This window comes from Triticum dicoccoides, chromosome 4B, assembly GCF_002162155.2.
Source record: "Triticum dicoccoides isolate Atlit2015 ecotype Zavitan chromosome 4B, WEW_v2.0, whole genome shotgun sequence".
In the NCBI taxonomy this organism is placed as follows: domain Eukaryota; kingdom Viridiplantae; phylum Streptophyta; class Magnoliopsida; order Poales; family Poaceae; genus Triticum; species Triticum dicoccoides.
In genome coordinates, this window is record NC_041387.1 from 673,541,483 (window position 1) to 673,563,689 (window position 22,207).

Sequence of the window (22,207 nt, forward strand, 5' to 3'; positions counted from 1 at the left end):
GGTTAAACCAATTCGTAGGCGGACATAGAGAGCGTGTGTGCGTGCGTGCGTGCATTACAAGAGGGGGAAGCGGAAGCGTCGCAACATTTCAATTGCGGAAGGGTTACAGCGTGCGCCCGTTGTCCGTTTGCAAACCTGCGAATCGACAGACCCACCCCACCGTGTGCCCCGCGCCGGGGTTTCGGGGGAGGGGGGATACATACATACATACATACATACATACAAAAGGGAAAATGAGCAGATGTTGCGTTGCCAGATATGGGTGCATTGATCATAGGTGGTAGTTAAATTTGGAATATTGGCTCCCTCATCTCCATCTCCATCTCCAACCATTGGTTTTGATTTGTTGGTGGTGCACACTTGGACTTGGCTGTTAACAAACCGAATTAACTGCTCTTCTCTTCGGTAAAAAAAGAAACAAACGGAAAAAAAAGAAACAATTTCATTATTCCATTATAGTCAAACCTTAATTAATTCGCCGCAGTACAAGTTACATCCGTCAACTCACCATTCCACATGTCTTTCTTTTCTCTCTGTTTCTTCTTGTGCTGCTGCTGCTGCTGCAGTCAGCGTGAGCGAGGTGGAGGCGCTCTTCGAGCTCTTCAAGACCATCAGCGGCTCCCTCATCGACGACGGCCTCATCAACAAGGTACTACTAGACTAGCAGCACACCAAATCATCCATCTTGTATGCATGACCTGCTTCTTGCCATGTTTATTTCAATTTTTTGGTACAAAAACATGTTGTTTTATCAGTGTTACCAAAATAAATAAATTGAACTGGGTCTCTGGTCCAGTCTTTTTTTAGGGTACGATGGTCCAGTCATTTTCTAAAGCCCTGTTCAGGGAACTTGTTGTTTTTGGTCACTGTCAGCCTCATAACTTTGTATCAAAGACAGGCCGGTGTGTCTCTGTCTCTTTGATGCAGTTAGAATCTTTCTAAATCAAGACGGCCATTGTGTTCCTTTCCTCATCTACAAGCAGTCATTATATCCTTATTATTAATAGTTTGATATATGGTTCTGTGCGGTGCCACACCGGAATATATATTATTACACTGGGCCTAATGCTTATCACATAGTAACATTGTTCCTCCTCATCCATGCCGTGCTTGCCATGTTTTCCATTTGTTGGTGAAACACGTTATTTATTACTCCCTCCGTTCCGAATTACTTGTCGCACGTATGGATGTATCTAGATGTATTTTAGTTCTAGATACATACATTACAGTGTTAGAAAAATGGACCGGCTCTGTGGTCCGGTCATTTTCCAAAACCCTGTTCAAGGAAACTGCCGTTTTCTGGTTGGTGCCATCCTCATAACTCTGTAAGAAAGACGTCTCTTTGGTGCGGTTAGAATCTTTCTAAATCAAGTGGGCGATGCGTTTGTTTCCAGATCTGCATTCATTATTTTTCAAAAGTTTGATTGACACAGTCTCCATTTTTTGTGAGCACCATGTGCATCTTTACCCAGTATACAAGCTAGCGTGAACTGTGCCTAATGCCTATCACAGTAGACTGTCTTTTTGCACAAACTCATGCATGCCCAGCTCGCCATCTTTCCTTTTTCTTCTCTAGAAAACATGTTGATTGTTGCAGTATGACGAAAATGAGGCTGCTCTGTGGTCCGGTCATTTTCCAAAACCCTGTCTAGGGAAACTGCCGTTTTCGGTTGGTGCCGGCCTCATAGCTTTGTATGCAAGGCAGGCTGGCGTGTCTCTTTGGTGCAGTTAGAATCTTTCTAAATCAAGAGGGCCATTTGTTCGTTTTCCTGATCCGCAGTCATTATTCTTAGCATCATTTGCATCTGTAACCATCATAAAAGCCTCATAATTTCAAGGTCTTTTTTTTATGCACAAGAACAATTGTATCATTATTTATTCTTGTGGAGAAAAACTTGAGTGTATTTGCAAACTTGCAAAGTTGGAACCATATTGAACAGCCTCTGTGTTGTCTGTTGTGCAGGAAGAGTTCCAGCTTGCATTGTTCAAGAGCAAGATGGACAATATTTTTGCTAACCGGGTATGTTTTGACATGCCATCCTCTTCATTTTAATATGCTTCTGAATCCTAGTACCTGACTATTATGAGTTGGCATGCTTTCACCTACAGACTTGCTGAATTTACGCAACCTTTCAGATATTTGACCTCTTCGATGTCAAGAAACGGGGGGTCATTGACTTTGCTGACTTCGTTCAAGCTCTAAATATATTTCACCCTAGCGTTCCAATGGAAGAGAAAATTGATTGTGAGTTATCATCATGATGTTTCATTTTGGCCGTTTTGATACTCCATGTTTCTGCTTGCTGAACATTTCTGTTGCTTGCCAGTTTCCTTCAAGCTATATGATATGGACAATACAGGATTTATCGAACGGAAAGAGGTGATTTCTGAAACTCTGTTTTCATTTATGTGCCACATCTTTTACAAATTTAAATTTCTATTCCCTGTAAACACAATCATGAAGATTGTAGTATCTTAAAACTTCAGCACAATTAATCTGCTCGTATTTCTGAACCCTGATGTTTAAATTTTTATTTTGATGCGCTTCCTCCTTCTGCCATTGATGACATAATTTCTGCTGCCGCACCGTACAGGTCAAGCAGATGCTTATTGCTCTTCTGAGTGAATCAGGAATGAGGTTATCAGATGAAACCATTGAGTCAATCCTTGACAAGGTATGGACATTTGAGCCCAAAACCTGAGCTGTTACTCAAGTTTTGATCAACTTAAATAGTTAAATTCGGAGCCTTCATAAGAGTTCAGATATTGACTGGTATGGTTGCTGTCGACAGACATTTTCAGATGCTGATGTGAATCAGGACGGGAAAATAGATAGAGCGGAGTGGGAGAACTTTGTCTCACGAAATCCCTCCTTGATGAAGATAATGACTCTGCCATACCTAAAGTAAGTGTTGTATCTATGGTTCTGGAGAAAAAACAGAGTGTGTATAAAGAGGAAATGAATGCTCTGTTTTTATTCCTCTTCTGTAATGAGTTGAAGAATACAGTTGGCTAATTAATGGTTGCTTCTCATTGCAGGGACATAACGACCACATTCCCTAGCTTTGTGTTCAACTCGAAGGTCGACGACATCGTGACGTGAGCGCCGTGGTTTCTGCGACATTTTACAAGGCCCGCGCGGAAGAGGGGAAGGACATGTACATCTAATAGTATATCAAGGAGAGTAATTCTTTTTAGAGCAAAAGAAATTAATGCAAAGAGGTTAAGGTGAGTGAGGGTTGTAGTATGAGAAGTTGGCAAGTTGTCGCGATATGAACTGCATCCACATGCTGCTGCTGCTGTTGTTTGTTGTGGAATGCAATGTTAGCGTCAGAATCAAATTGTACCGGTTGGAAATCAATCTTCTTTTTCTTTCTTTCTCCAGCGGCGTGTCATGTTGATCCAAATTCTATCGGCGCCCTAATCCGAGTCGTTTGTCATGGTCATGGTTGGATCGCCCCTAATAGTTGACCTCTCTTTGTTTGGACAGTGTCCTCCCCGTTTTGCCCGCTCTAGTTCAATTTTCTCGCCGGTTTTCGCAAGCTCATGGCCAGACAAAACCTCCATCACGGCTGCTTCTCGAGAAAAAGGCCCGAATTTATTCGTCAAATAGGCAGATCACGCCGAACCTCAGCCTCGACTTCTAGCCAGGTTTTCTTCGGTCCGTTTTGCAGTAAAGGCGAGTCGTTTACTCCCTCTAGATCCATTTGAGCAACGAGTAATATGGATTGGAGGAAGTACTCCCTTTTTTTTAGCTGAAAGCAAGTTGTTCACTGCAAGAGTGATAAAGCGCGCACGTCCGCAGCATTGCCGATTTCGTTCCTGGGCCGCTTCTGGGCCGAGCGCGACGAATCTATCCTCTCCTCTCCTCTGCCCACACACTCTCTCTCTCTGGACGAGGGAGAATCTTGTACTAGTCCCACTCCCCCCTCCCGTCGCCGTCGCCGCCGGCCCAAACCAAACCCTAGCCGCCTGCCCGCCGGCGGGCGCCAGGCCATGGACCGCAAGCGCATCAATGACGCGCTCGACAGGCACCTGCGGGCGGCCACGGAGCGGTCGTCGCCCTCCACCTCCCGCGGCGCCAAGCCCAAGCCGCCCCCCGCCGCCGCCCCCAAACCCAAAGGTATCACCGTCGCCGTCGCCGTCGCCGTCGCCTTACTTACTCTCTCGTCATCCGGTTCTCCCTCTCCTGTGCCTTAAAGTTGACGTCTTTGTGCGCGGGCGTTGGGGGGGCGGCAGAGCAGCTGGATTCGGACAGCAGCGAGGGGGGCAGCGTCGGCGGGTCCTCGGAGGCGGACGACACCTTCTGGATCAACTGGTTCTGCGCCATGAGGGGCAACGAGTTCTTCGCCGAGGTGGATGATGACTACATCCAGGACGACTTCAACCTCTGCGGCCTCAGCGCCCAGGTCCCCTACTACGACCACGCCCTTGATCTCATCCTCGACCTCGAGCCCGTCCAGGGTACCCTACCTACACCTCACCTGGTTAACTATTATTGTGATGTTAATCGCTCAATCGTCGATGTAAGTTAGTAGTAAGTTGCTCTGATCCTCACAAGCATATGCAGGGGATGTGTTTGCCGATGACCAGAATGAGCTGATAGTGGCGTCCGCGGAGATGCTTTACGGGTTGATCCACGCCCGGTACATCTTGACCACCAAGGGCTTGGCTGCCATGGTAAGCATCTTTCTGCTTCCATGGTTTGTTCGATGCGGGAACTCCTATTGCCGGCATGGTTTATGCTTTTTCGATATCAATCACAGTAGTAGTAGCAGCAGCAGGTCTCATTGTCCCGCGCTGATCTGTTACAAAACCTGAATGTTTCTTCAGCTGGAGAAGTTCAAGAACTGCGACTTTGGAAGGTGCCCCCGCGTGTCCTGCTCTGGTCAGCCCTGTCTTCCAATGGGCCAGTCCGATATCCCTAGGTCCAGTACCGTCAAGATATATTGTCCCAAATGCGAAGATCTCTACTACCCAAGATCCAAGCACCAAGCCAGTATCCTTTTGAACTTCTTACTTAGATAAGCACTGATAGGTCTATTCATTTTCAAAACCCGTGATCTGGTGAGATTAGGAATAGTCATGTGCTGTTCTTCCTTTTCAGCATCATACTATACCTTCATTAATAACTTATCATCTTTGTTTAAGAATGTCTTGCGGCCTTCTCATCAATGGGGCTGATGCACTGTAAGTAGTACTCCCTCCGTCCCACAATGTAAGACGTTTTTGCAAACTAAATAAGCTTGCAAAAACGTCTTACATTATGAGACGGAGGGAGTAGCATTTTCTTTGCTTGCCTTTTAAACATGGTATACTTAGATAAGCACTGACAGGTCTATTCATTGCAAATACTCTGATCTGGTAGATTGCCTTTTCAACATCACACTACCTACCTTTTGTTAATAACTTATTACGATTGTGAGCTCTTTGTTTCGAAAATGTCTTGCTGCCTTGTGATCAATGGGGGCAGAGACATTGTGAACAGTGGCATTTACTTTGCTTGCCTTTGGCCTTTGCATCCTTGATGCTTGTTATAGACTGCCCATTCTATTACACAGTAGTTATGGGTACTATATTTTTGCATCTGTAAGTACCGATGCAAGGTGCAATTTCTTGTGTGCTGCAAACTGCAGCGCGCCTATGCTAGTCAATCTTTGTACTGCCTTAAGTCTTCCCACAGATACAGACGGCGCATACTTTGGGACGACGTTTCCTCATATTTTCATGATGACCCACTCACAATTGAAGCCACAGAAGCCAGCGCAGCAATACGTTCCCCGGATATTCGGCTTCAAAGTCCACAAGAAAACATGACGGTATCGTGGTGGCGTACTACTGCCTTGGGCTTGTTTCGCCTAGTATGTCACCAGGAACGATGAGGACCCGCACTATAGCTGGGCATGGAAAAATGCTTTGGCCGGTTCAAGACGACAAGGCACCGAACAACTATGGCACATTCTTTCTCTGTATGAGGACCTGCTCTTGGGAAAAGAAATCTCGAGGAGGTCTGATCAAGCTGTCAGATCCATGTCATGTTGGGTATTTGGATGATCCCGGTGAGACGGCAATGGGTTTGTGCCTCTGCTCTGTTTTGATTTTGAATGTTCGTCCAAACAGGGCATATGTTGCTGGATCTGTTGTGTATCCTAATGTATTTCGCTCTTCATTCTGTGGTGCCGAGAAATCGGACGGCTGAGACTGCTGGAGAAAATCGTGTTTCGGAGTATTGTTGCATGTGATTCGTAGAAAATTCAAGTTATGTGTGCATGAATCCTTTTCTTTTGTTTTCTACTCCGTACATCTTAAACAAGATGTCGCGGACAGTAATGTGTGAGGATGCACATTTAGAGAGGTGATTACAGCTTTAACAGGGCATGAGAGCGCAGGATATGCCACGCATTGTGTCCTAACTTAACTGCCAAAGGTTTGTTAGCTCTGCTTCTACTCCGGGGTGCTTGCTAATGCTGTCCGCTGCTACTCCTCTACATGGAAGAAACCGTAGGCGACGATGGCTGTTTCTCTCTCTTGGTTGTTATGTTTGTCTAAAAAAATTCAGTTTGAGTAACAACTAAATGCACTTGATTTATGCTACATCATTGCTTGTTGTTTGTGACACTAAAATCAATAATAAGAACCTAAAGGGGAAATCATGCTACCGAAATAGTAGGATGATCTTGTGATATAACTTGTGTAAGCTTGTGCATTGCTGACTTGTGCTTGTTTGTATCATTCATTTATATATCTTGTGATATAACTTTTGGAAGCTGGCAATGATTGCTTGTGGTTCTTAGTTTCTTAAGTGTTTGTCTTGCTTAGAATAAGTTGTTGGTGCACTTAATTGAACCATAAGTTGTTTGTTGCTGCGTCTCTTGCAAAGGATAATTTTGACAGGTCAGCACTTTTTGATTTGAAGAAGGAAGCAATGAATATCTCCAAGATGCTAAATGGGTTCAAAATTTCAAAGATTAATTGATCAGCCAATGTGGTGGCTCATCTCATTGCTAAGTATAGTCTTGACAATAGATCAGATGGTATTCTTGTTAATGATGTTCCACCCTGTGTGGTGAAATTTGTAACGAGTGATTGTAATAACTATGTTGGTTAATTAATATATGTGGTGGTTTTCAAAAAAAAAATTGAACCATAAGATTTGGGCTTGGAAAGTATTCGCTTAGTTTATTTACGTATTAGGACAAAGGTAAATCCGTAAAGATTTTTAAAACGCTTATTCACTTCCCCCTCGGCGACATCTTGTTCCTTTCGCCGTCCACTATCGCACATCATCCATCCTTCCCACTCCTTTCACACCATATTGATGGCACTAATGCTTAGCCTAGCCTCTGCAATGGCCTTCTCTGCCGCGACAACACCCTGCAAGTCCACCATCGCCGGCTTGAGTATGTATGAGCAAAAGGGTATCATCATAAGTATGTATGAGTCCACGTACGGGTTGTACATAAGCATAGAATCTACCATACAATACTTACCAAAGCAACGAAAGTTACATTCAGTGGAATTAGGTGAAAACAACATGGTGAAGTGTCCGGTGTCCTTGAGAATGATTTGATCCATATAAGAAACATAGCCGGCTTTGTCCTTAATACAAGTACGGATTGGACCACTTGCTGCACTCATTTACTTTTATTGCAATTTACAGTATTGCACTTGTTCTGTTGCTAAAACAAACAACAAATCAGTCTTTGCAGCTTCACAGTGAAACCTTATCAGTTTTCATAAAGCCAGCTTCTTCTACTCCTTGTTGGTTCACAGTCTTACTGATCGAATAGGTCTACAAATGATCCTACACTTGGTCATGCATACACCAAAGGAGGATGTGTTGTTGTGCACCGCTTGGTTGCAGTTAACTTAGCATGGATCCTATATGTGGAACAGAGCAAAAGGGTTTGAAATATTGGTAGAAAGCTCATTACCACTTCCATCAGTTAAATAACTTACATCAAAAAGCAAGTAGCACAATCAAACTCGTTCAGTCATAAATGTCATGCCACCCAAGAATCTGTGAACAAACTTTGTGGTGTCATATACACAAGTAGCAAATAGAAACCCAAATGGCGTGGGTGTTAGAAGCCATGTAAGTTTTGCTTGTTTTACATTCATCATCATGTGTTTTTTGCCTGATTTATTGGTTGCAAATATGTTGCATGTGGTTCGTTTGGCAGTTGATGTTGATGGCACCGTTGTGCCAAGAAAATGAGAGGAAGCCATTTACGCTTTCAAATTGCACTTCAAATTGTTGGAATGAAATAGAGTGACCTCATTTGATAACTCAAAAAACTAGACAAGAAAAGAAAGACAATGATGTCTCAAGCTCCCAATAATATATTGGGGTGGATGAGAGAGTGAGACAAGTGTAGGAGGAAATGCACTGAAGACCCCTATGACAAGGAGGGGAATAGAGTTGGAGAAAGACGAGTCAAAGTGTGATGGAGCAGCAAGAGCGATATCAAAGGCGAGGGAGCAAGTAGAACTTGAGAGAGAAGGTGACCATTGAAGCAAAGAGAGCGACAATTAAGACCGAGCAAGTTGGGCTTGTGAAGATCATCAAGTAGTCGAGGACCGGCAATGTCAAGGAGTGGTTCTGCATAATGCAAGAAGACATCAATGCACAACGTGTATATTGATTCATTCGATTTCTCAACCATGTGTTGAATTGTCGTGTTGTTTGACTTGTTGAGTTGTCCTTTAATATCACATTGAGATTCCATATTTATCTTCGAATGTGTGCAATATAATAAAAATAGTGAAAATTACGCCGCCGAGCACCCTGGTTTTAGCATACAAACCCGTGTTATCTATGGACAGATGAGGGACAAAATTTGGTGAATGCCGTTGGAGATTACCTTTTTTTGAAAACAGAACTCTAACTTTATTCATTTGTAATAAATAGTACATCGTTTGTGAGAAACATTACAATTTCGTTTAAAGGCTCCTCAAACCAATCAGAAGTCAAAGAAAATCTAGCTAATCTAATAAGCTCATGAGCTACTTTATTTGCTTCCCTATTAAAGTGCTTAAAACTAGTAGTAATGAAATCACAGGCATAACGAAAACAGTCTTCGAAGATTGCTGCCGCCGCACCCGCCGACTGCCCTCCATCATTCATAGAATCAATCACCTCCATATTATCCGAATTTACGATAGTGTGATTGCATCCCGCCCTTTGCGCCAATGTTAGACCAAATTTGAGAGCTCTAGCCTCCGCCATCAGCACATCCGCGCAAAAATCTTTTCTCTCATTCCCTCCAGCAATAAACCCGCCTCTGTCATCTCTAAGCACTGCTCTCATTGTACCCCTAAGAAGGTCGTGATCAAAGGAAGCATCAACGTTGAGTTTAACAAAACCTCTTGGAGGGCAAGACCAACTCTCCTTCACAGACGCCTTGGTGGATAATGCATTAACAAAATATGTGTTAAGGGCAAGGATTTCCATTGAAATCTGCGTTACATTTTGTATTTTCTCATTGTTAACCAACTTCCGTCTTTCCCACCATAGGTACCTTGCTGAGATAGCAATCATCTCACAAATCTTGATCTGGTAGAAGTAGTAGGTACTCCAACACTACCTTTCCTGCACGATCAATCTCGCAAGGTTTTTCAATGATATCATCCAGTCCCAGTCTTTTCCAAACCTCCTGGTAACATGCACTTCTAGAATTAGAACTATACTACTCCTTCCGTCCCAAGTTTTTCGTCGCGGAAATGGATAAAAACTTCCAGAATTAGAACTAGACTACTCCGTCCAGCCCAAGTTTTTTTGTCGCGGAAATGGATGAAGATTGATATTACCTAGAATTAAAAATACGTCTAGATACATTCATTTTTGTGACAAGTAATTCCGTCGGAGGGAGTAGTACACAAAAGAGGAGATGATGAGAACAGTAAAACATTTACATTATCCTTGCTCCGGCGGCAGTGCAGTGTGCATTATTAGAGGTTGGATCGAGAAGAGGCGAGAAGCAAAGAAGCCAACAAATTGTGTGGTGATAAAAGGAAGAGAAGGCTTCAAGCGACGGCCAGATAAGAAGCAACCTCCTCCGTCCGTCCATTGCCTCCCCCAGCCGCGCATCATCCATCCATCCGTCCCAGTGCGCCATGGCGCTCATGCTCAGCCCGGCCGCGACCTTCCTCCCTGTCGCCACCGGCAAGCCCACCGCCACCGCCGGCGCCATGCGAAACCTCCTCTTCACCACCACCAGCGGCACCGCCAGCGGCCACCGGAGCAGCAGGAAGGTGGTGGCGATGGCGGACATCCTGGGGGACTTCGGCGCGCGGGACCCGTTCCCGGAGGAGATCGCGAGCAACTTCGGGGAGAAGACGCTGGGCAACGTGGACACGCTGCACCGCATCCTCATCCCCACGCTCTCCGTGCTCTCCCTCTCCCGCGTCCCGCTCGACGCCCACCCGGCGCCGCTCTCCGAGGAGGACGCCCGCAGGCTGCTCTTCAAGGTCGTCGGCTGGCGCCTCCTCTTCCCCGGCAAGGGCGACTCCGACGTGCTCAAGCTCGAGTGCGTCTGGAAGGTCCGCGACCAGGCCTGCGGCGACGAGCTCGTCGCCAGGATCGGCAAGGCCCTCGACGGCGCCGGCCACGCCCCGGCCGTGCTGCACTTCGAGCCGCCCAACCAAGTCAGGGCACAGCTCTACACGCCCTCCGTAGGTCAGTTATAGTACCCTCTTCTCTCTTCTGCTTCTCCATGGATGGATGGATGGATGGATGGATTTATCAATGAACTGAACTGAGCTGATATGAACTGGACTGAAATTTTGTGCAGGCGGGCTGAGCGCCAACGACTTCATCATCGCGGCGAGGATCGACCAGATCAAGACCAAAGATCTCCTCCCAAAGAAGAGGGTCTGGGCATGCTAATCCATGGCGTCTTGTTCCTATTTCTTTGCATTGCACACATACACAGTTTTGTTTCATGGAAAGTTTGTAGCTCTACTGCTAGTGTTTGATGATGATGATGGCAATCGCCATTTTGTCCAATCAAATCAAATGATTTCTCAACTTGCCGGGTTCTTCCGAATGCGGGGCGCGATTACAACAACGCTAATATGACTAAAAAAAATGTCAAGAAACGAGACCACCGCCGTGCCAACAGCTATTTAGATGCTACTGTACTTAGCTGAAGAAAAGGAGAAGTCACTTGATGAGGTTGGTGATGGCGCCGGCGATGATGGCGATCTGGATGCAGTCGACGGTGTGCAGGGCCAGCGGCTGCGGCAGGGTCACGCCGGCGGCCGCGAACGCGGCGTTGCACAGCTGCGTCTGCGCCAGGGCCTCGTCCAGCCTCTGCTTGGCCGCGGGGTAGGCGTGGTTGCTGATCTGGTCGTGCGCGCCCGCGAACCACATGCCCACGTCCTTGTAGAGCGTGCCGCACCTGGCGAGCGCCGGCTTCACGCGCACGTTGGGGTCGGCGGCCTCCTGGGCTTTGACGTCCGCGGCGGCGAGGTTGGCGTTGTCGACGCCGACGAGCGAGGCCACCTTGGCCAGGCCCCAGGCGTCCGCCGCCTCGAGGCTGCCGCGGTGGCCGCCCAGCTTCGACATGCACAGCTCCACGTTGACGCGCACGTCGCTGGCCGCGGCCGCCTTGCACGTGTCCGCCACCGCCCCGTCGACGCTGCGGGCGCCCAGGATCAAGGCCGCCGCCGCCAGCACCGTGGCGGCGAGAGCAGGCGTCATCGTCGTCGCTGTCTTCATTGATTCAGAACTCTTCTTGTTTGCCAAAAATAACTTGTTAAAATTATGAGGCAAGCAAAAGCAAAGCTAAATAAGGACGAGGCCGGCATGGCAGAGCGGAGGGGAGCCATTGTCGGAGGCTTGTGCCCTGCCCATGGCACCTTACTTAAAATTCCAATCCCCATTTTGGGACTAATTAATTTATCCACCACTGGGCTATGTATAGACTCAAGAAGAAGCTCAAGAACTTAGAGAAATCACAGTATACTTACAAGACAAGACAACATTTCTTTATCAGAATTTGGCGAGCAAGCACTGTAAGAAGAAGAACAGCACCACTGCACTATCAGCTACTATCATAGTTACAGAAAAATCGTCGCGACGGCGGGGAATGGAACTGAATTTTGATGCGAGCGGGTCGTCAGTGATCACCAAACATGAGGTTGTTGATGTGATGGATGCTGATGTCCGAAATGGGCTCGATCGGCCTCTCCGCTTCTTCTTCCTCCTCATCTCCTTGCGCCGTCGCGGCATCCACATGAACCGCGGCGGCGGCGCCGGGGCGTTCGCGGCTGTACTCGTCTGGATGGATGTAAATGATCAAATGAGCAACAACAAGTGGATGAAAGGTGAGCAAACTAACTACAAATTGAGCGCATCAATCAATGTCGCCGGAGAAAGTGGTTACCGAAGATGGTGGAGAAGGAGGTGGGGGGAGGGGTGGCGACGAAGTTGGAGCCGAGGTAGGCGAGGAGGGAGAGCGCGAGGGCGACCATGGCGAGCGACGGCACGGCCAGCGCCCAGTACTTGGTGGGGTAGTAGGTGATGCCCAGCGACCGGAGGGCCGGCTCCGGCGCGTAGGCCCACGCCAGGTACACCGCCGTCGCCGTCACCACGGTGATGGACCCCACGAACCCGTACACCTCCGACGGCTTGGGCCCCGACGCCTCCCTCCCCCGCCGAGGCGGGTTCCGCTCCCGCCCCCGCTCCCGCTCCGGCCGACCGAACTGCGGCCGCCGGCTCCGCAGCAGGCTCACCGTCTGCCGCGGGCTCCGCACCACCAGCGACGCCGACGCCGACGGATCCATCCGATCTGAGGAGCAGGCGAGACAGAGTGACAGAGAGAACGACGGGCTATTTGGGCTCTGCGGTGGGTTTGATCTCAGGCCTCAGGTCAGATGGGCCCTGCAGCGGCCCGCCAAGGGGGGAAAAGGCCGGAGGAGGAGGGGGAGAAGACAGAAGAGGGAGGACGGAGCGGAGCATGGCGCGGCGGACGGGGAGGAGCCGGCCGGAGCCGCGGTGGGCCGAGCCGCCGCCGGGCCTCTTCCCCGCCGGAATCCACGACCTGCTCCGCCTGCTCGCCGTGCTCGCCATCTCCGCCGCCGTCGCTGCCGCCTGCAGCGTCCTCAACCGCCGCCCCGCCCCCTTCTGCGACTCCGACGACCCCTATTCCGCCGCCTACGGTGAGCCGTCGATTCCCCCTTGCTCGAGCTCAGAAAAAGAACCCCCCTTTGCTTGGTTCAAGTTCAATTACTTACCATGAGAAGCAAATCCCTTTGTTAATCTTGTGCTGTGTTTGCTTGTGCAGATTCGTGCGAGCCCTGCCCGGAGAACGGCCGGTGCGTCGACGGCGAGCTGCGGTGCGTCGAGGGGTTCAAGAGACGCGGCAGGGTGTGCGTGGAGGACGGCCTGCTCACCCACACCGCCAACAAGATCGTACTGCCCTGCTGCCCTGACCTAACCTGACCCCATTTCTCTTGCCTACATCCACATCCACATGATTATACACATTATCATTAACCTCTACACAACCTACTTGCAGTCAGAGTTGCTCCAGCACAGAATCTGCGATGAACACGCCCATGTGCTGTGCGGCCAGCCCGGCAAGATCCTGGTATTGCCTATTGAACTACTCACTTCTTCAGAACAGTTATAACCATCATCACATAGTAATCCTGTTATCTCACTTTCAGTTCCAACAACATGACATCTCAAGTATGGCTGACGAGCTGTTATCCAAGGATGCCGCCCGCCTAAGCGACGATAGAATCAGAGTCGTAAAAGAGAGGGTGCTGCAGAGCGCACACGGCTTCTTGGAGACAACGTCGACTTATGACAAGTATGCGTCATCACAACCTCTTTTGCCCTCAATGTGGTACATGTTATTAGATACCTTGGCAGTTGCTGGGAACTCACTCTAATTTTCTTCCGTTTAGAGTCCAAGCGTTTAAATGTCCAGAGCTGGCCGCGGAGCTTCATAGGCCACTGTCTTGTCAAGCTCGTCAATGGATCTCTAGCAATATCGTCTTCGTGATCACCTCCTGTGTCTTGGTATGTTTGTAACATTACTGTCTTAGAAGGATCCACTTAAATGCAGTTCAAATGATGATAAAACCTTAGTCTGCAGCACTGCTCCGTATTCTGTGGAGCATTTACCAGAGACGGGCATTGTCAAAGAGAGCCGAGCAAATATATGAGCAGGTGTGATTTTCTTACTCTGCTTTTTCATTCCTTCAGGGGTTTATTCCATGAAGTATCATCTGTTCCAGATGTCTGCATTACAATGATGCAATGCAATGTGTTATTGGTAAATGCAGTATGTTGTGCAGTGCCATGTACTATTGGTAAACACGGTAGGCTGCGGGTCGTTGTTTTTAAATTATCTGATTTATCCCCACTGCCACTATATCCCTGAAATAGCGGACACAGGACAATGACCTCTACACAACGGCCGCCTGTAGTAGTTTACTGCCTGGTAGTTTGTACGGTTTTATCTCTCAGCGCTCTCATTGCCTGCTACAACCTGCGGTGCCCCAGTACTAATACATTTCAGAGTTCTATATGATTCCTTTGTTGCATATTTTGAATCATTAATCCAGGACTTGATATAAACCATTTCAATCAAATTTGATTTATTTGAATTTGGATTTCTACTGATATATCCAAGCGTATTGCTCCAACTACGTTATCACTATCCTCAATCCGACATGGAAACTCTCTGCTCCTATGCTTCTGCAACACGCTATTTGAAACAAGGATACTTCAACTCACCGCTATGAGCAAGTTAAATTTATGTGGATTGATAAATAACAAAATAGAGAATGTACGTGCTATAACCTTTATCTGATTTCTGATCTTGTTTGATTGAGTGGCTATAGTGCCAGCATTCATTTTGGTGCAATTACTAGCACTTCCTCCACCTGCTCCTCTAGCACCCATCCCTCACGTGTGACTGCGTGAGGGGGTGGTGAAGTGGAGAGACGTGTACAGTTTTGTTGTGTATCCAAAGTTTTTTTGGGGGGAATTATTTACTGTTGCATTTACATTTTCCCTGCTTTTTATGACTTGTATTGAAATTTTATAGGTATGTGAGATCCTTGAAGATAATGCCATAAGTGCTAAGATTGGCAACTCTGAATGCGAGCCTTGGGTGGTCACCTCCTGGTTGCGTGATCATCTACTGTCTACCCGAGAGAGACGGAACACTTTGTTGTGGAAGAAGGTATTTCTGTAACAACATATCTGATATGCCGCTTAATTATGCATCCGCTGATTTATATTGGTTAGCACTATCCAATTTTAATGATGGAAAGTTGCACGGAGTTACTGTTTTTTTTGGTGTGATTTATAATTGTTACTATCAAAGGCCAGACATTGGTACTCTCCATATACGGCAATCAAACCTATTTTACTTTTTCCTTATTGAACTTGCATGACACTCTCCGTATATGGCGATCGAACTAATTTTCGTTTTCGTTACTGAACTTGTATCTTGGCACAGGTGGAAGAGTTGCTACTGGAAGATTCTCGCATAGACCAGTATCCAAAAGTGATCAAGGGAGAGGCCAAAGTTGTCTTAGAGTGGCAAGGTACAGACATCCCCCCTCCCTGCACCATTCTTCATGGATTAGAAGTATCAATCGGTAGCAATTTTACTGAATGCCTTTGCTGCTTCCTGCCACAACATTTGCCGCTGCTGCTTCTTATTTTTGATGAATATGTGTGTGCACCGGTAAGATAGTCACCGGATGTTATGTTGTTGCAGCCAGCGGGTCGCTGAGCGGCAAGATTAAGAAGATGCAAGGCGCAGCAGGGAAGGCAAGGAGCGGCAGCGTTGGCGCCATCAAACTTGCTGAAGAAATATGTGGCAGCAGCATCAGCAGCAGCAGAGACAAGGAGCATTGTTCTTCAACTAGCAAAGGAGCAACTAATCCTTTCATGTAATCAATCAACCAATCAATCCATCCAATCACGGTGGATACATCTTTGATGAGTGTGTGTAGATGACACGATGATCAACATAGGGATCTTATTTATGTCAGCATTATTAGTTAGCGATGTCGATGAATGTCGGGTGGTTTTGCCTCTGCCCTCTGAAGAACAAAACAGAAGAGATGTTGTAGTAAGATGATGTATAAGTATGATGAATGTAGTGAGATGATGATTCATTGGAAGATGCTGCTGACGGAGCAGTCGTCGTGGACGCGCCAGATGGTCTCGCCGAGGAGGTTCGCGACGGAGAGCACGGTGAGCTGCGGGAAGCGCTGGTCCGGCGGCACCGGGACGGTGTTGGTGATGATCACCTCCTGGAAGAGGCCGCCGGAGAGCCTCTCGACGGCGGGCGGGCTGAGCACGGCGTGGGTGCTGCAGGCGTACACCGCCCTGGCCCCCTCCCTGTGCAGCAGCTCGGCGCCCTTGTGCATCGTCCCGGCCGTGTCGATCATGTCGTCCACCATCACGGCCACCTTCCCCCTCACGTCGCCGATGAGGTTCATCACCTCCGCCTGGTTGTGGCCCAGCCGCCGCTTGTCGACGATGGCGAGGGGCGCGTCGGAGAGCTTCTTGGCGAATGCGCGCGCCCTGGCGACGCCCCCGACGTCGGGCGAGACGACGACGACGTCGCTGGGGCAGATGGTCTTGCTGGCGAGGTAGTCGAGGATGACGGGCTGGCCGTGGACGTGGTCCACCGGGATGTCGAAGTAGCCGATGGACTGGCCGGAGTGGAGGTCGCAGGCGAGCACGCGGTGCGCCCCGGCCTCCGTGATGAGGTTGGCGACGAGCTTGGCGGCGATGGACTCGCGGCCCTGCATCTTGCGGTCGGCGCGCGCGTAGCCGAAGTAGGGCACGACGGCGGTGATGGTCTTGGCGGAGGCGCGGCGGCAGGCGTCCACCATGATGAGCAGCTCCATGAGGTTCTCGTTCGCCGGCGGGCAGGTGGGCTGCACCAGGAACACGTCGCTCCCGCGCACGCTCTCCTGCAGCTGCACGTACAGCTCCCCGTCCGCGAACCGCTTGATCTTGATCCGCCCCAGCTCGAGCCCGAGGTAGCAGGCGATCTCCTCCGCCAGCGTCGGGTTCGCCGTGCCGGAGAAGATGCGGAGCCGGCTGCCGCTGCTGCCGCCGCCGTCCTGCACGCGGAGGCGCAGCGGGAAGCGCGGGTCGGGGGGTGGGTGTAGCAGCGGGTTGTGGTCGTACGTGCCGCCCGTGCTGCTCGCCCTGCAGCTCCACCTCCGGCGACGGTGACGGCGAGAAGGGGGAGGATATGGCGGTGAATGGACGGCGGCGAGGTCGGGTGGGGAGAAGGAGGAGCAGCAGAAGCAGGTGGCCATGGAGGCGGAGGCCATCATGGCATGGCAGAGCAGAGGAGAGCCGAGCCGAGCCGTCTGGATAAGGGAGAGAGAGAGGGGATTAATTCCCATTCTTTATTAGTGGGCCGCCACGCGACGGAATTGCCTCCTCGTGCGAAGCCCATGAATGAATGCGGCCCTTCCAGCCTGCCGGGCTTCCTCGTGCCTTTTCTTTTTCTGGCCTCCTACTGATAGATCAGGAGAGAGCAACACAGAGAGAGACCGGCCGCGTGCATTTCCGGCATGACGACTCCGGCGTCGTCCAGTAATCCTCATGCAGGTATTCTGTTGACCTTGTTGTGACTGATGCAAATTTCAAATTTACCTCAATTTCATACTCTAAAGTTACAACCCTCTGATTTTTTTTACGAAATCCATGTGCATAGCTCCTTCACTTCCATCTATCTATATGCAGTTTGATCTTACTATGCTTACTGCAAGCAAAGCGAGCAAAGTACACATCCACCACTGACACAAGTTCATAGATAAAAGCTAGAGTATCCAGGCATTCAGATTGCCTTTAATTTTTTCACCACCTGGTTGCTGTGTTCTCTTCCAGTTCCAGCCTTCCAGGAGGCTATATGTAGCAAGTTCTTGACACAAGTAAACCCTAAGACAGCAGCCGGATGGCCTTTATTTATCATCACCTGGTGTACTGTCCCAGGTGGAGGATGTACATGCACTACTGTTCCAGGTGCAGGTTGTACATGTACTCTACTACGCATACACACACAGCAAGCTCACTTGATCGGCCCGACGGCCGCCACCGCCGCCGCCGCGGGCTTCGCCACCCCCCTGTACCTCTTGGCGAGCAGCACGAAGAGGGCCAGGTCGGCCGCGTTGAGCGCGGCGATGAGGAAGAAGAACCTGTCCACATGCCCCTGGTTGAGGTTATGCGGTATCCACCCGGCTTGGCCCCCGCTGCGGCTGCCCGCCATCACCAGCGACACGATCAGGCTGTTGGCGTAGCTCCCGGCCGACATGGACGCCCCCGACATGGCGCTGCCGAGGCTCCGCATGCCGTCCGGGAGCTGGTCGTTGAAGAACTCCGTCATGGTCACGTACATGAACACCTCCGACGCCCCGATCAGCAGGTACTGCGGGATCTGCCACAGCACGCTCAGCCGGTACCGCTCCGCGTGCTTCAGCCTCTGCCGCTCCACCAGCGCCGCCGCGATCATCGCCGCCGTCGATATCACCAGCCCGATGCCCATCCTCTGCAGCTCGGTGGGCTCCTTTGAGCGCCTCGACAGCGGCTTGGCGATGCAGAACGTGTAGATGAAGACGAACGATGTCACGCCGATGATCTCGAAGATGCCGATGCCCGCGGCGGGGATCGTGAACTTGTTGAGGGTGTTGTCCATGGCCTGTGCTTGCTCGATGAACACCGACGACATCTGCGAGTATGTGGTGGAGTAGATGATGCTGCAGAGCCATATGGGAATGAGTCGAAGGATGCATTTCACTTGCTCCACTTGGGTGACCGTGTAGAGACGCCGCGGCCTGGATGCTGGCTGCTCGCCCGGTAGAAGGATGGACGGGTCCTCGATCACCGCCGCCTTGTCCAAAAACCTGCAAAAAGCAAACACAGCACATAACTATGTACATGGCAGAAACATTTGAGCAATACATACAAGGTGTAGTCCATCTTTTGTATAGAACAAGAGTGCAGTGTATATTGGGCTGGGTTACCTGTATCCTGGTGTGTGTGCAATCTTCTTGCCCCCATTGACGCTGTGAGTTCCATCCAACTCATACAGTTTTTCCACTTGGGCTGGGATGGTGAGGTGCCTCTTCTTCGTCGCAGCGACGAAGACATTTCCCACGGTCGCGGCAGGGTTCCCGCAGGGCATGAAGTGCCTGAACCTCTTGGTCCCGGCGGCGAACAGGAGGAGGCCGAGGAGAGCCGCCGCCGCCGAGATCACGAAGGCGGCCGCCCAGCTCCCCTGGTCCTCCATGTAGGTGAGAAAAGTGACGGCCACCAGGCTGCCCAGGTTGTTGGCCACGAAGAAGTAGCCGTAGAAGGCCGTCTTGGACCTCTTCTCCCTGGTGTGCTCCTCGTCGAACTGGTCGGCGCCGAACGTCGTGTTTGTGGGCTGGTAGGCTCCGTTCCCGAGCGCGATCTTGTATATGGCCCCATAGAATATCGCTATCTCCGCTGCCGATGGTGTCCTGCAGGTCTTGGTGTCACCCGATTCCGATTTGCAGCTGAAGTTGTGCAGGAAGAAATAGGAGGATATGGAGAGCTCCACCAGCCCCTGTCAATCAATCAGTACGTATGTGCATATATCAACAATGCCTGAGATCGAGCTAGCTGCCATGGAAACTAAAAAGGAAAGTACAAGAAGAAGAAGGAGAGTAGTTACGGCGAGGAAGATGAGCTGGAAGATGATGCAGGACTTGTATCTTCCCCAGTAGGAGTCGGCGATGATGGCGCCGACGATGGAGAAGACGTAGGTGGTGCCGGACCAGTTGCTCACGTGCTTGGCGGCGTTGGCGTTGTCCAGCTGCATCACCACCCTCATGAAGGTCACCAGGTTGATGCTCACGCCGTTCACCGCCATCGTCGCGAGCGCCTGGTTTACTGCATATTATTGCATGCATCCATGAGTGACGTGCATATGTTTGTTATGCCAGGCCAAAGCCACGGTGGTTGCAGCTCTGACTTTAGTTTTGGCTATACATATACCTCCTCCAGAGCAAACAAAAAAACTACTAACAACTAATAAATATAGGGCAGATCTGCTTAGGATACCACTCCACTACTCTTGTGTGGTCATCACGTATATATAGTGAGTAATTAAGATACCGGCCGTATTTACGAAAGAAATCTCTGAATTATACCAGTACATTTGTAGTACGTAGGAGAAACATATAATTTGTGCTAATTCGGTGAGAGTTTTCTTGGAATCGGGATGAATCCAATCTAAGCAAGAAGATATGTATGCTACTACTTACGCAGGATGAGGAGTCCGGCAGGCCATCCACCAGATTTGGCTCTCAGGCACGGCCTGCCGTTCCAATCCACCGACCCATCCCTCGTCGTCTCCTCGCCTTCTCCTTCCCCTTGATCTCCGGCGACCACGATAACATGGTCATGGTCTTGCCCCTGATCCCTCTCATCCTCCTGAGAAATCTGCACATATACATACATACACAAGTACATCTATCAGTCATCCATGATTGATGGTGCATCACAGGTGAACAGAAAAGAAAAGAAAAGAGGAAAGTAGTTAGGCTTGCATCCATTGTACATACATCCATGATGAAAGGGAAACTGCAGTCTTGTTTGCGCTTCCACGCCCCTCCTCCTCTCTTCTCAAGGTCAGAGGATAGATGCACCTATATATATCTCCTGGAGTTTGTATCTATGCCTATGCGTTTGGGTGTTGATGATGTAATATGTTGGTGTGTGTTATTTATGTGTTCATGTATCTATATGCATGGCCAGCCAGGATGATACGCCAGGTAGGTGGCAGGTGTGTTGCAATGCAAAGTGCCAAACCGCATGGCGGAGGGCAGCCCTGGGCATGCAACGTGGTCTCACCCCTCTTAATTGCACTGCCAATTGTCATATCTTTTCTCATCACTAATAGTATCAAGATATATATCTCCTCTATCTCTTGTCCTGCATTTCCACAATTTAAGCGGCAGTCCGTCCTCTTCCTTTGATTTCCTTTTAGTGGTCCCGCGGTGAATACTTTCTATGTTAGGCTTATTACTTTTCACATCGGTTAATTACGTCGGTGGTGAGGAACTCCTAATCTTTGGGCATCATGTTCAAGTTATGGTGGCGACAAAGTGGGAGCGTCTCAGGGCCGACAACTAACCGACTTACTTTCTGAATGATCAATGATAGGTGTTGGTCGGCCAATTGGCGGCTTGCGGTCGGGGTGCTTTGTCGAGACGTCTAGGGTGGATAGTTTCGTAAAAGGAGATACATAATGCACCCACACATAATAAGAACGGTCGTCATCTTGTTTTGTCGAGACGTTTGGGGTGGATTGTTTCGATAAAGGACATACATAATGCACCCACACATAATAAGAACGGTCGATCTCTCGTCATCTTGTTTTGTCGAGACGTCTGGGGTGGATAGTTTCGTAAAAGGAGATACGTAATGCACCCACACGTAATAAGAACATTCGATATCTCGTCATCTTGTTTTGTCGAGACATCTAGGAGGGGGGGGGGTAGTTTCGTAAAAGGAGATACATACATCACCACAATATAAGAAGAATGTTCGATCTCTCGTCATCTTGTTTTGTCGACATGTCTGGGGTGGATAGTTATGTAATAAGAGATATGTAATGCACCACAGGATAAGAAGAATATTCGATCTTCCCTAGACATCTCGACATAATAAGAGCTCCGGCAGGGCTTTGCCAAGCGGCTGCGGAGAGGTGGGAGGAGTAACGGGGAGGGGAGGCGTCAAGGGATGGATGGGTTGCTACCCCTGTGCCCCCCTTTATATAGGCATGGGAGGGGGGATGAGAGGCTTGGTCCCCAAGCTCCTAGGGCCGGCGGCTAGGGGTGGGTAGGGAAATCCCCTCCTTTCCTTCCCCATCGATCGTGATCCCCTCTTTTTAGGATCTTGATATTATCCCTTCGGGATATGATCCTATTCCTTTTAAGGGGGATCTTGGTGCTCCTGGACCAGGGGTGTGGAGCCTTGCCCCACTACCCACATCCATGTGTGTCCCTCCATGCAGGTGGGCCCCATTCCAGAACCTTCTAGAACCTTCCCAGTACAATACCGAAAAATCACAAACATTTTCCGAAACACTGAAAACCACTTTCCTTACATGAAACTTCATCTCTAGAACATTCTGAAGCTCCTCGTGATATCTCGGATCCCATCCGATCATAGACTCCGAAC

At 49.3% G+C, this 22,207-nt stretch overlaps 8 protein-coding genes across 8 annotated transcripts in view; 4 read left to right on the forward strand and 4 right to left on the reverse strand.

Annotated features, from left to right (window-relative positions):
* LOC119293063 (calcineurin B-like protein 1) overlaps window positions 1-3,253 on the forward strand; it is a 25,961-nt gene extending 22,708 nt beyond the window's left edge. The window contains exons 2-8 of the mRNA XM_037571655.1: window positions 567-649; window positions 1,964-2,020; window positions 2,137-2,245; window positions 2,328-2,380; window positions 2,595-2,675; window positions 2,793-2,905; window positions 3,040-3,253. Coding sequence (XP_037427552.1) covers window positions 567-649; window positions 1,964-2,020; window positions 2,137-2,245; window positions 2,328-2,380; window positions 2,595-2,675; window positions 2,793-2,905; window positions 3,040-3,103 — 560 coding nt within the window. The 3' untranslated portion in view covers window positions 3,104-3,253. The remainder of the gene's footprint in view (window positions 1-566; window positions 650-1,963; window positions 2,021-2,136; window positions 2,246-2,327; window positions 2,381-2,594; window positions 2,676-2,792; window positions 2,906-3,039) is intronic.
* Window positions 3,254-3,899: 646 nt separating this feature from the next.
* On the forward strand, window positions 3,900-6,258 carry LOC119292276 (putative casein kinase II subunit beta-4). The gene is made up of 5 exons (XM_037571117.1): window positions 3,900-4,123; window positions 4,240-4,464; window positions 4,571-4,680; window positions 4,834-4,999; window positions 5,684-6,258. Exons 1-5 carry the CDS (start codon window positions 3,997-3,999, stop codon window positions 5,815-5,817), a joined length of 762 nt encoding a protein of 253 aa, XP_037427014.1. The 5' UTR covers window positions 3,900-3,996; the 3' UTR covers window positions 5,818-6,258.
* Window positions 6,259-10,018: 3,760 nt separating this feature from the next.
* LOC119292273 (probable pterin-4-alpha-carbinolamine dehydratase, chloroplastic) lies at window positions 10,019-11,029 on the forward strand. The gene is made up of 2 exons (XM_037571113.1): window positions 10,019-10,678; window positions 10,794-11,029. The coding sequence occupies exons 1-2, from the start codon at window positions 10,117-10,119 to the stop codon at window positions 10,886-10,888; spliced, it is 657 nt and encodes a 218-aa protein (XP_037427010.1). The 5' UTR covers window positions 10,019-10,116; the 3' UTR covers window positions 10,889-11,029.
* A 61-nt stretch (window positions 11,030-11,090) lies between these two features.
* LOC119292275 (pectinesterase inhibitor 12-like) lies at window positions 11,091-11,745 on the reverse strand. The gene has a single exon (XM_037571115.1). The coding sequence runs from the start codon at window positions 11,720-11,722 to the stop codon at window positions 11,165-11,167; it is 558 nt and encodes a 185-aa protein (XP_037427012.1). The 5' UTR covers window positions 11,723-11,745; the 3' UTR covers window positions 11,091-11,164.
* On the reverse strand, window positions 11,677-12,888 carry LOC119292274 (phosphatidylinositol N-acetylglucosaminyltransferase subunit P-like). The gene is made up of 2 exons (XM_037571114.1): window positions 12,390-12,888; window positions 11,677-12,283 (listed from the first exon to the last, which is right to left on the reverse strand). The coding sequence occupies exons 1-2, from the start codon at window positions 12,787-12,789 to the stop codon at window positions 12,123-12,125; spliced, it is 561 nt and encodes a 186-aa protein (XP_037427011.1). The 5' UTR covers window positions 12,790-12,888; the 3' UTR covers window positions 11,677-12,122.
* A 31-nt stretch (window positions 12,889-12,919) lies between these two features.
* On the forward strand, window positions 12,920-16,142 carry LOC119292272. The gene is made up of 9 exons (XM_037571112.1): window positions 12,920-13,164; window positions 13,290-13,417; window positions 13,524-13,595; window positions 13,675-13,820; window positions 13,918-14,032; window positions 14,102-14,182; window positions 15,066-15,203; window positions 15,483-15,570; window positions 15,747-16,142. The coding sequence occupies exons 1-9, from the start codon at window positions 12,963-12,965 to the stop codon at window positions 15,923-15,925; spliced, it is 1,149 nt and encodes a 382-aa protein (XP_037427009.1). The 5' UTR covers window positions 12,920-12,962; the 3' UTR covers window positions 15,926-16,142.
* LOC119292271 (ribose-phosphate pyrophosphokinase 1-like) lies at window positions 15,942-17,375 on the reverse strand. The gene has a single exon (XM_037571111.1). The coding sequence runs from the start codon at window positions 17,326-17,328 to the stop codon at window positions 16,147-16,149; it is 1,182 nt and encodes a 393-aa protein (XP_037427008.1). The 5' UTR covers window positions 17,329-17,375; the 3' UTR covers window positions 15,942-16,146.
* Window positions 17,376-17,814: 439 nt separating this feature from the next.
* On the reverse strand, window positions 17,815-20,703 carry LOC119292270 (protein NRT1/ PTR FAMILY 7.3-like). Its single transcript, XM_037571110.1, has 5 exons — window positions 20,587-20,703; window positions 20,287-20,464; window positions 19,695-19,912; window positions 19,021-19,586; window positions 17,815-18,900 (listed from the first exon to the last, which is right to left on the reverse strand). The coding sequence occupies exons 1-5, from the start codon at window positions 20,590-20,592 to the stop codon at window positions 18,069-18,071; spliced, it is 1,800 nt and encodes a 599-aa protein (XP_037427007.1). The 5' UTR covers window positions 20,593-20,703; the 3' UTR covers window positions 17,815-18,068.
* Window positions 20,704-22,207: the final 1,504 nt, after the last annotated feature.

Excerpts from the sequence above, each read along its gene's own strand:
- LOC119292273 (XM_037571113.1), top strand. The coding sequence starts at position 10,117 with ATGGCGCTCATGCTCAGCCCGGCCGCGACCTTCCTCCCTGTCGCCACC. Across the intron at positions 10,679-10,793 it reads GCTCTACACGCCCTCCGTAG|GCGGGCTGAGCGCCAACGAC; the intron begins GTCAGTTATAGT and ends AATTTTGTGCAG.
- LOC119292274 (XM_037571114.1), bottom strand. The coding sequence starts at position 12,789 with ATGGATCCGTCGGCGTCGGCGTCGCTGGTGGTGCGGAGCCCGCGGCAG. Across the intron at positions 12,284-12,389 it reads CTCCTTCTCCACCATCTTCG|ACGAGTACAGCCGCGAACGC; the intron begins GTAACCACTTTC and ends ACATCCATCCAG.
- LOC119292270 (XM_037571110.1), bottom strand. Across the intron at positions 19,913-20,286 it reads TGCCGGACTCCTCATCCTGC|TAAACCAGGCGCTCGCGACG; the intron begins GTAAGTAGTAGC and ends AATAATATGCAG. Across the intron at positions 18,901-19,020 it reads GCACACACACCAGGATACAG|GTTTTTGGACAAGGCGGCGG; the intron begins GTAACCCAGCCC and ends TGCTTTTTGCAG.
- LOC119292276 (XM_037571117.1), top strand. The coding sequence starts at position 3,997 with ATGGACCGCAAGCGCATCAATGACGCGCTCGACAGGCACCTGCGGGCG. Across the intron at positions 4,124-4,239 it reads CGCCGCCCCCAAACCCAAAG|AGCAGCTGGATTCGGACAGC; the intron begins GTATCACCGTCG and ends GGGGGGCGGCAG. Across the intron at positions 4,681-4,833 it reads CCAAGGGCTTGGCTGCCATG|CTGGAGAAGTTCAAGAACTG; the intron begins GTAAGCATCTTT and ends ATGTTTCTTCAG.
- LOC119292272 (XM_037571112.1), top strand. The coding sequence starts at position 12,963 with ATGGCGCGGCGGACGGGGAGGAGCCGGCCGGAGCCGCGGTGGGCCGAG. Across the intron at positions 13,165-13,289 it reads CCCCTATTCCGCCGCCTACG|ATTCGTGCGAGCCCTGCCCG; the intron begins GTGAGCCGTCGA and ends TTGCTTGTGCAG. Across the intron at positions 15,571-15,746 it reads AGTTGTCTTAGAGTGGCAAG|CCAGCGGGTCGCTGAGCGGC; the intron begins GTACAGACATCC and ends ATGTTGTTGCAG.
- LOC119292275 (XM_037571115.1), bottom strand. The coding sequence starts at position 11,722 with ATGAAGACAGCGACGACGATGACGCCTGCTCTCGCCGCCACGGTGCTG.
- LOC119292271 (XM_037571111.1), bottom strand. The coding sequence starts at position 17,328 with ATGATGGCCTCCGCCTCCATGGCCACCTGCTTCTGCTGCTCCTCCTTC.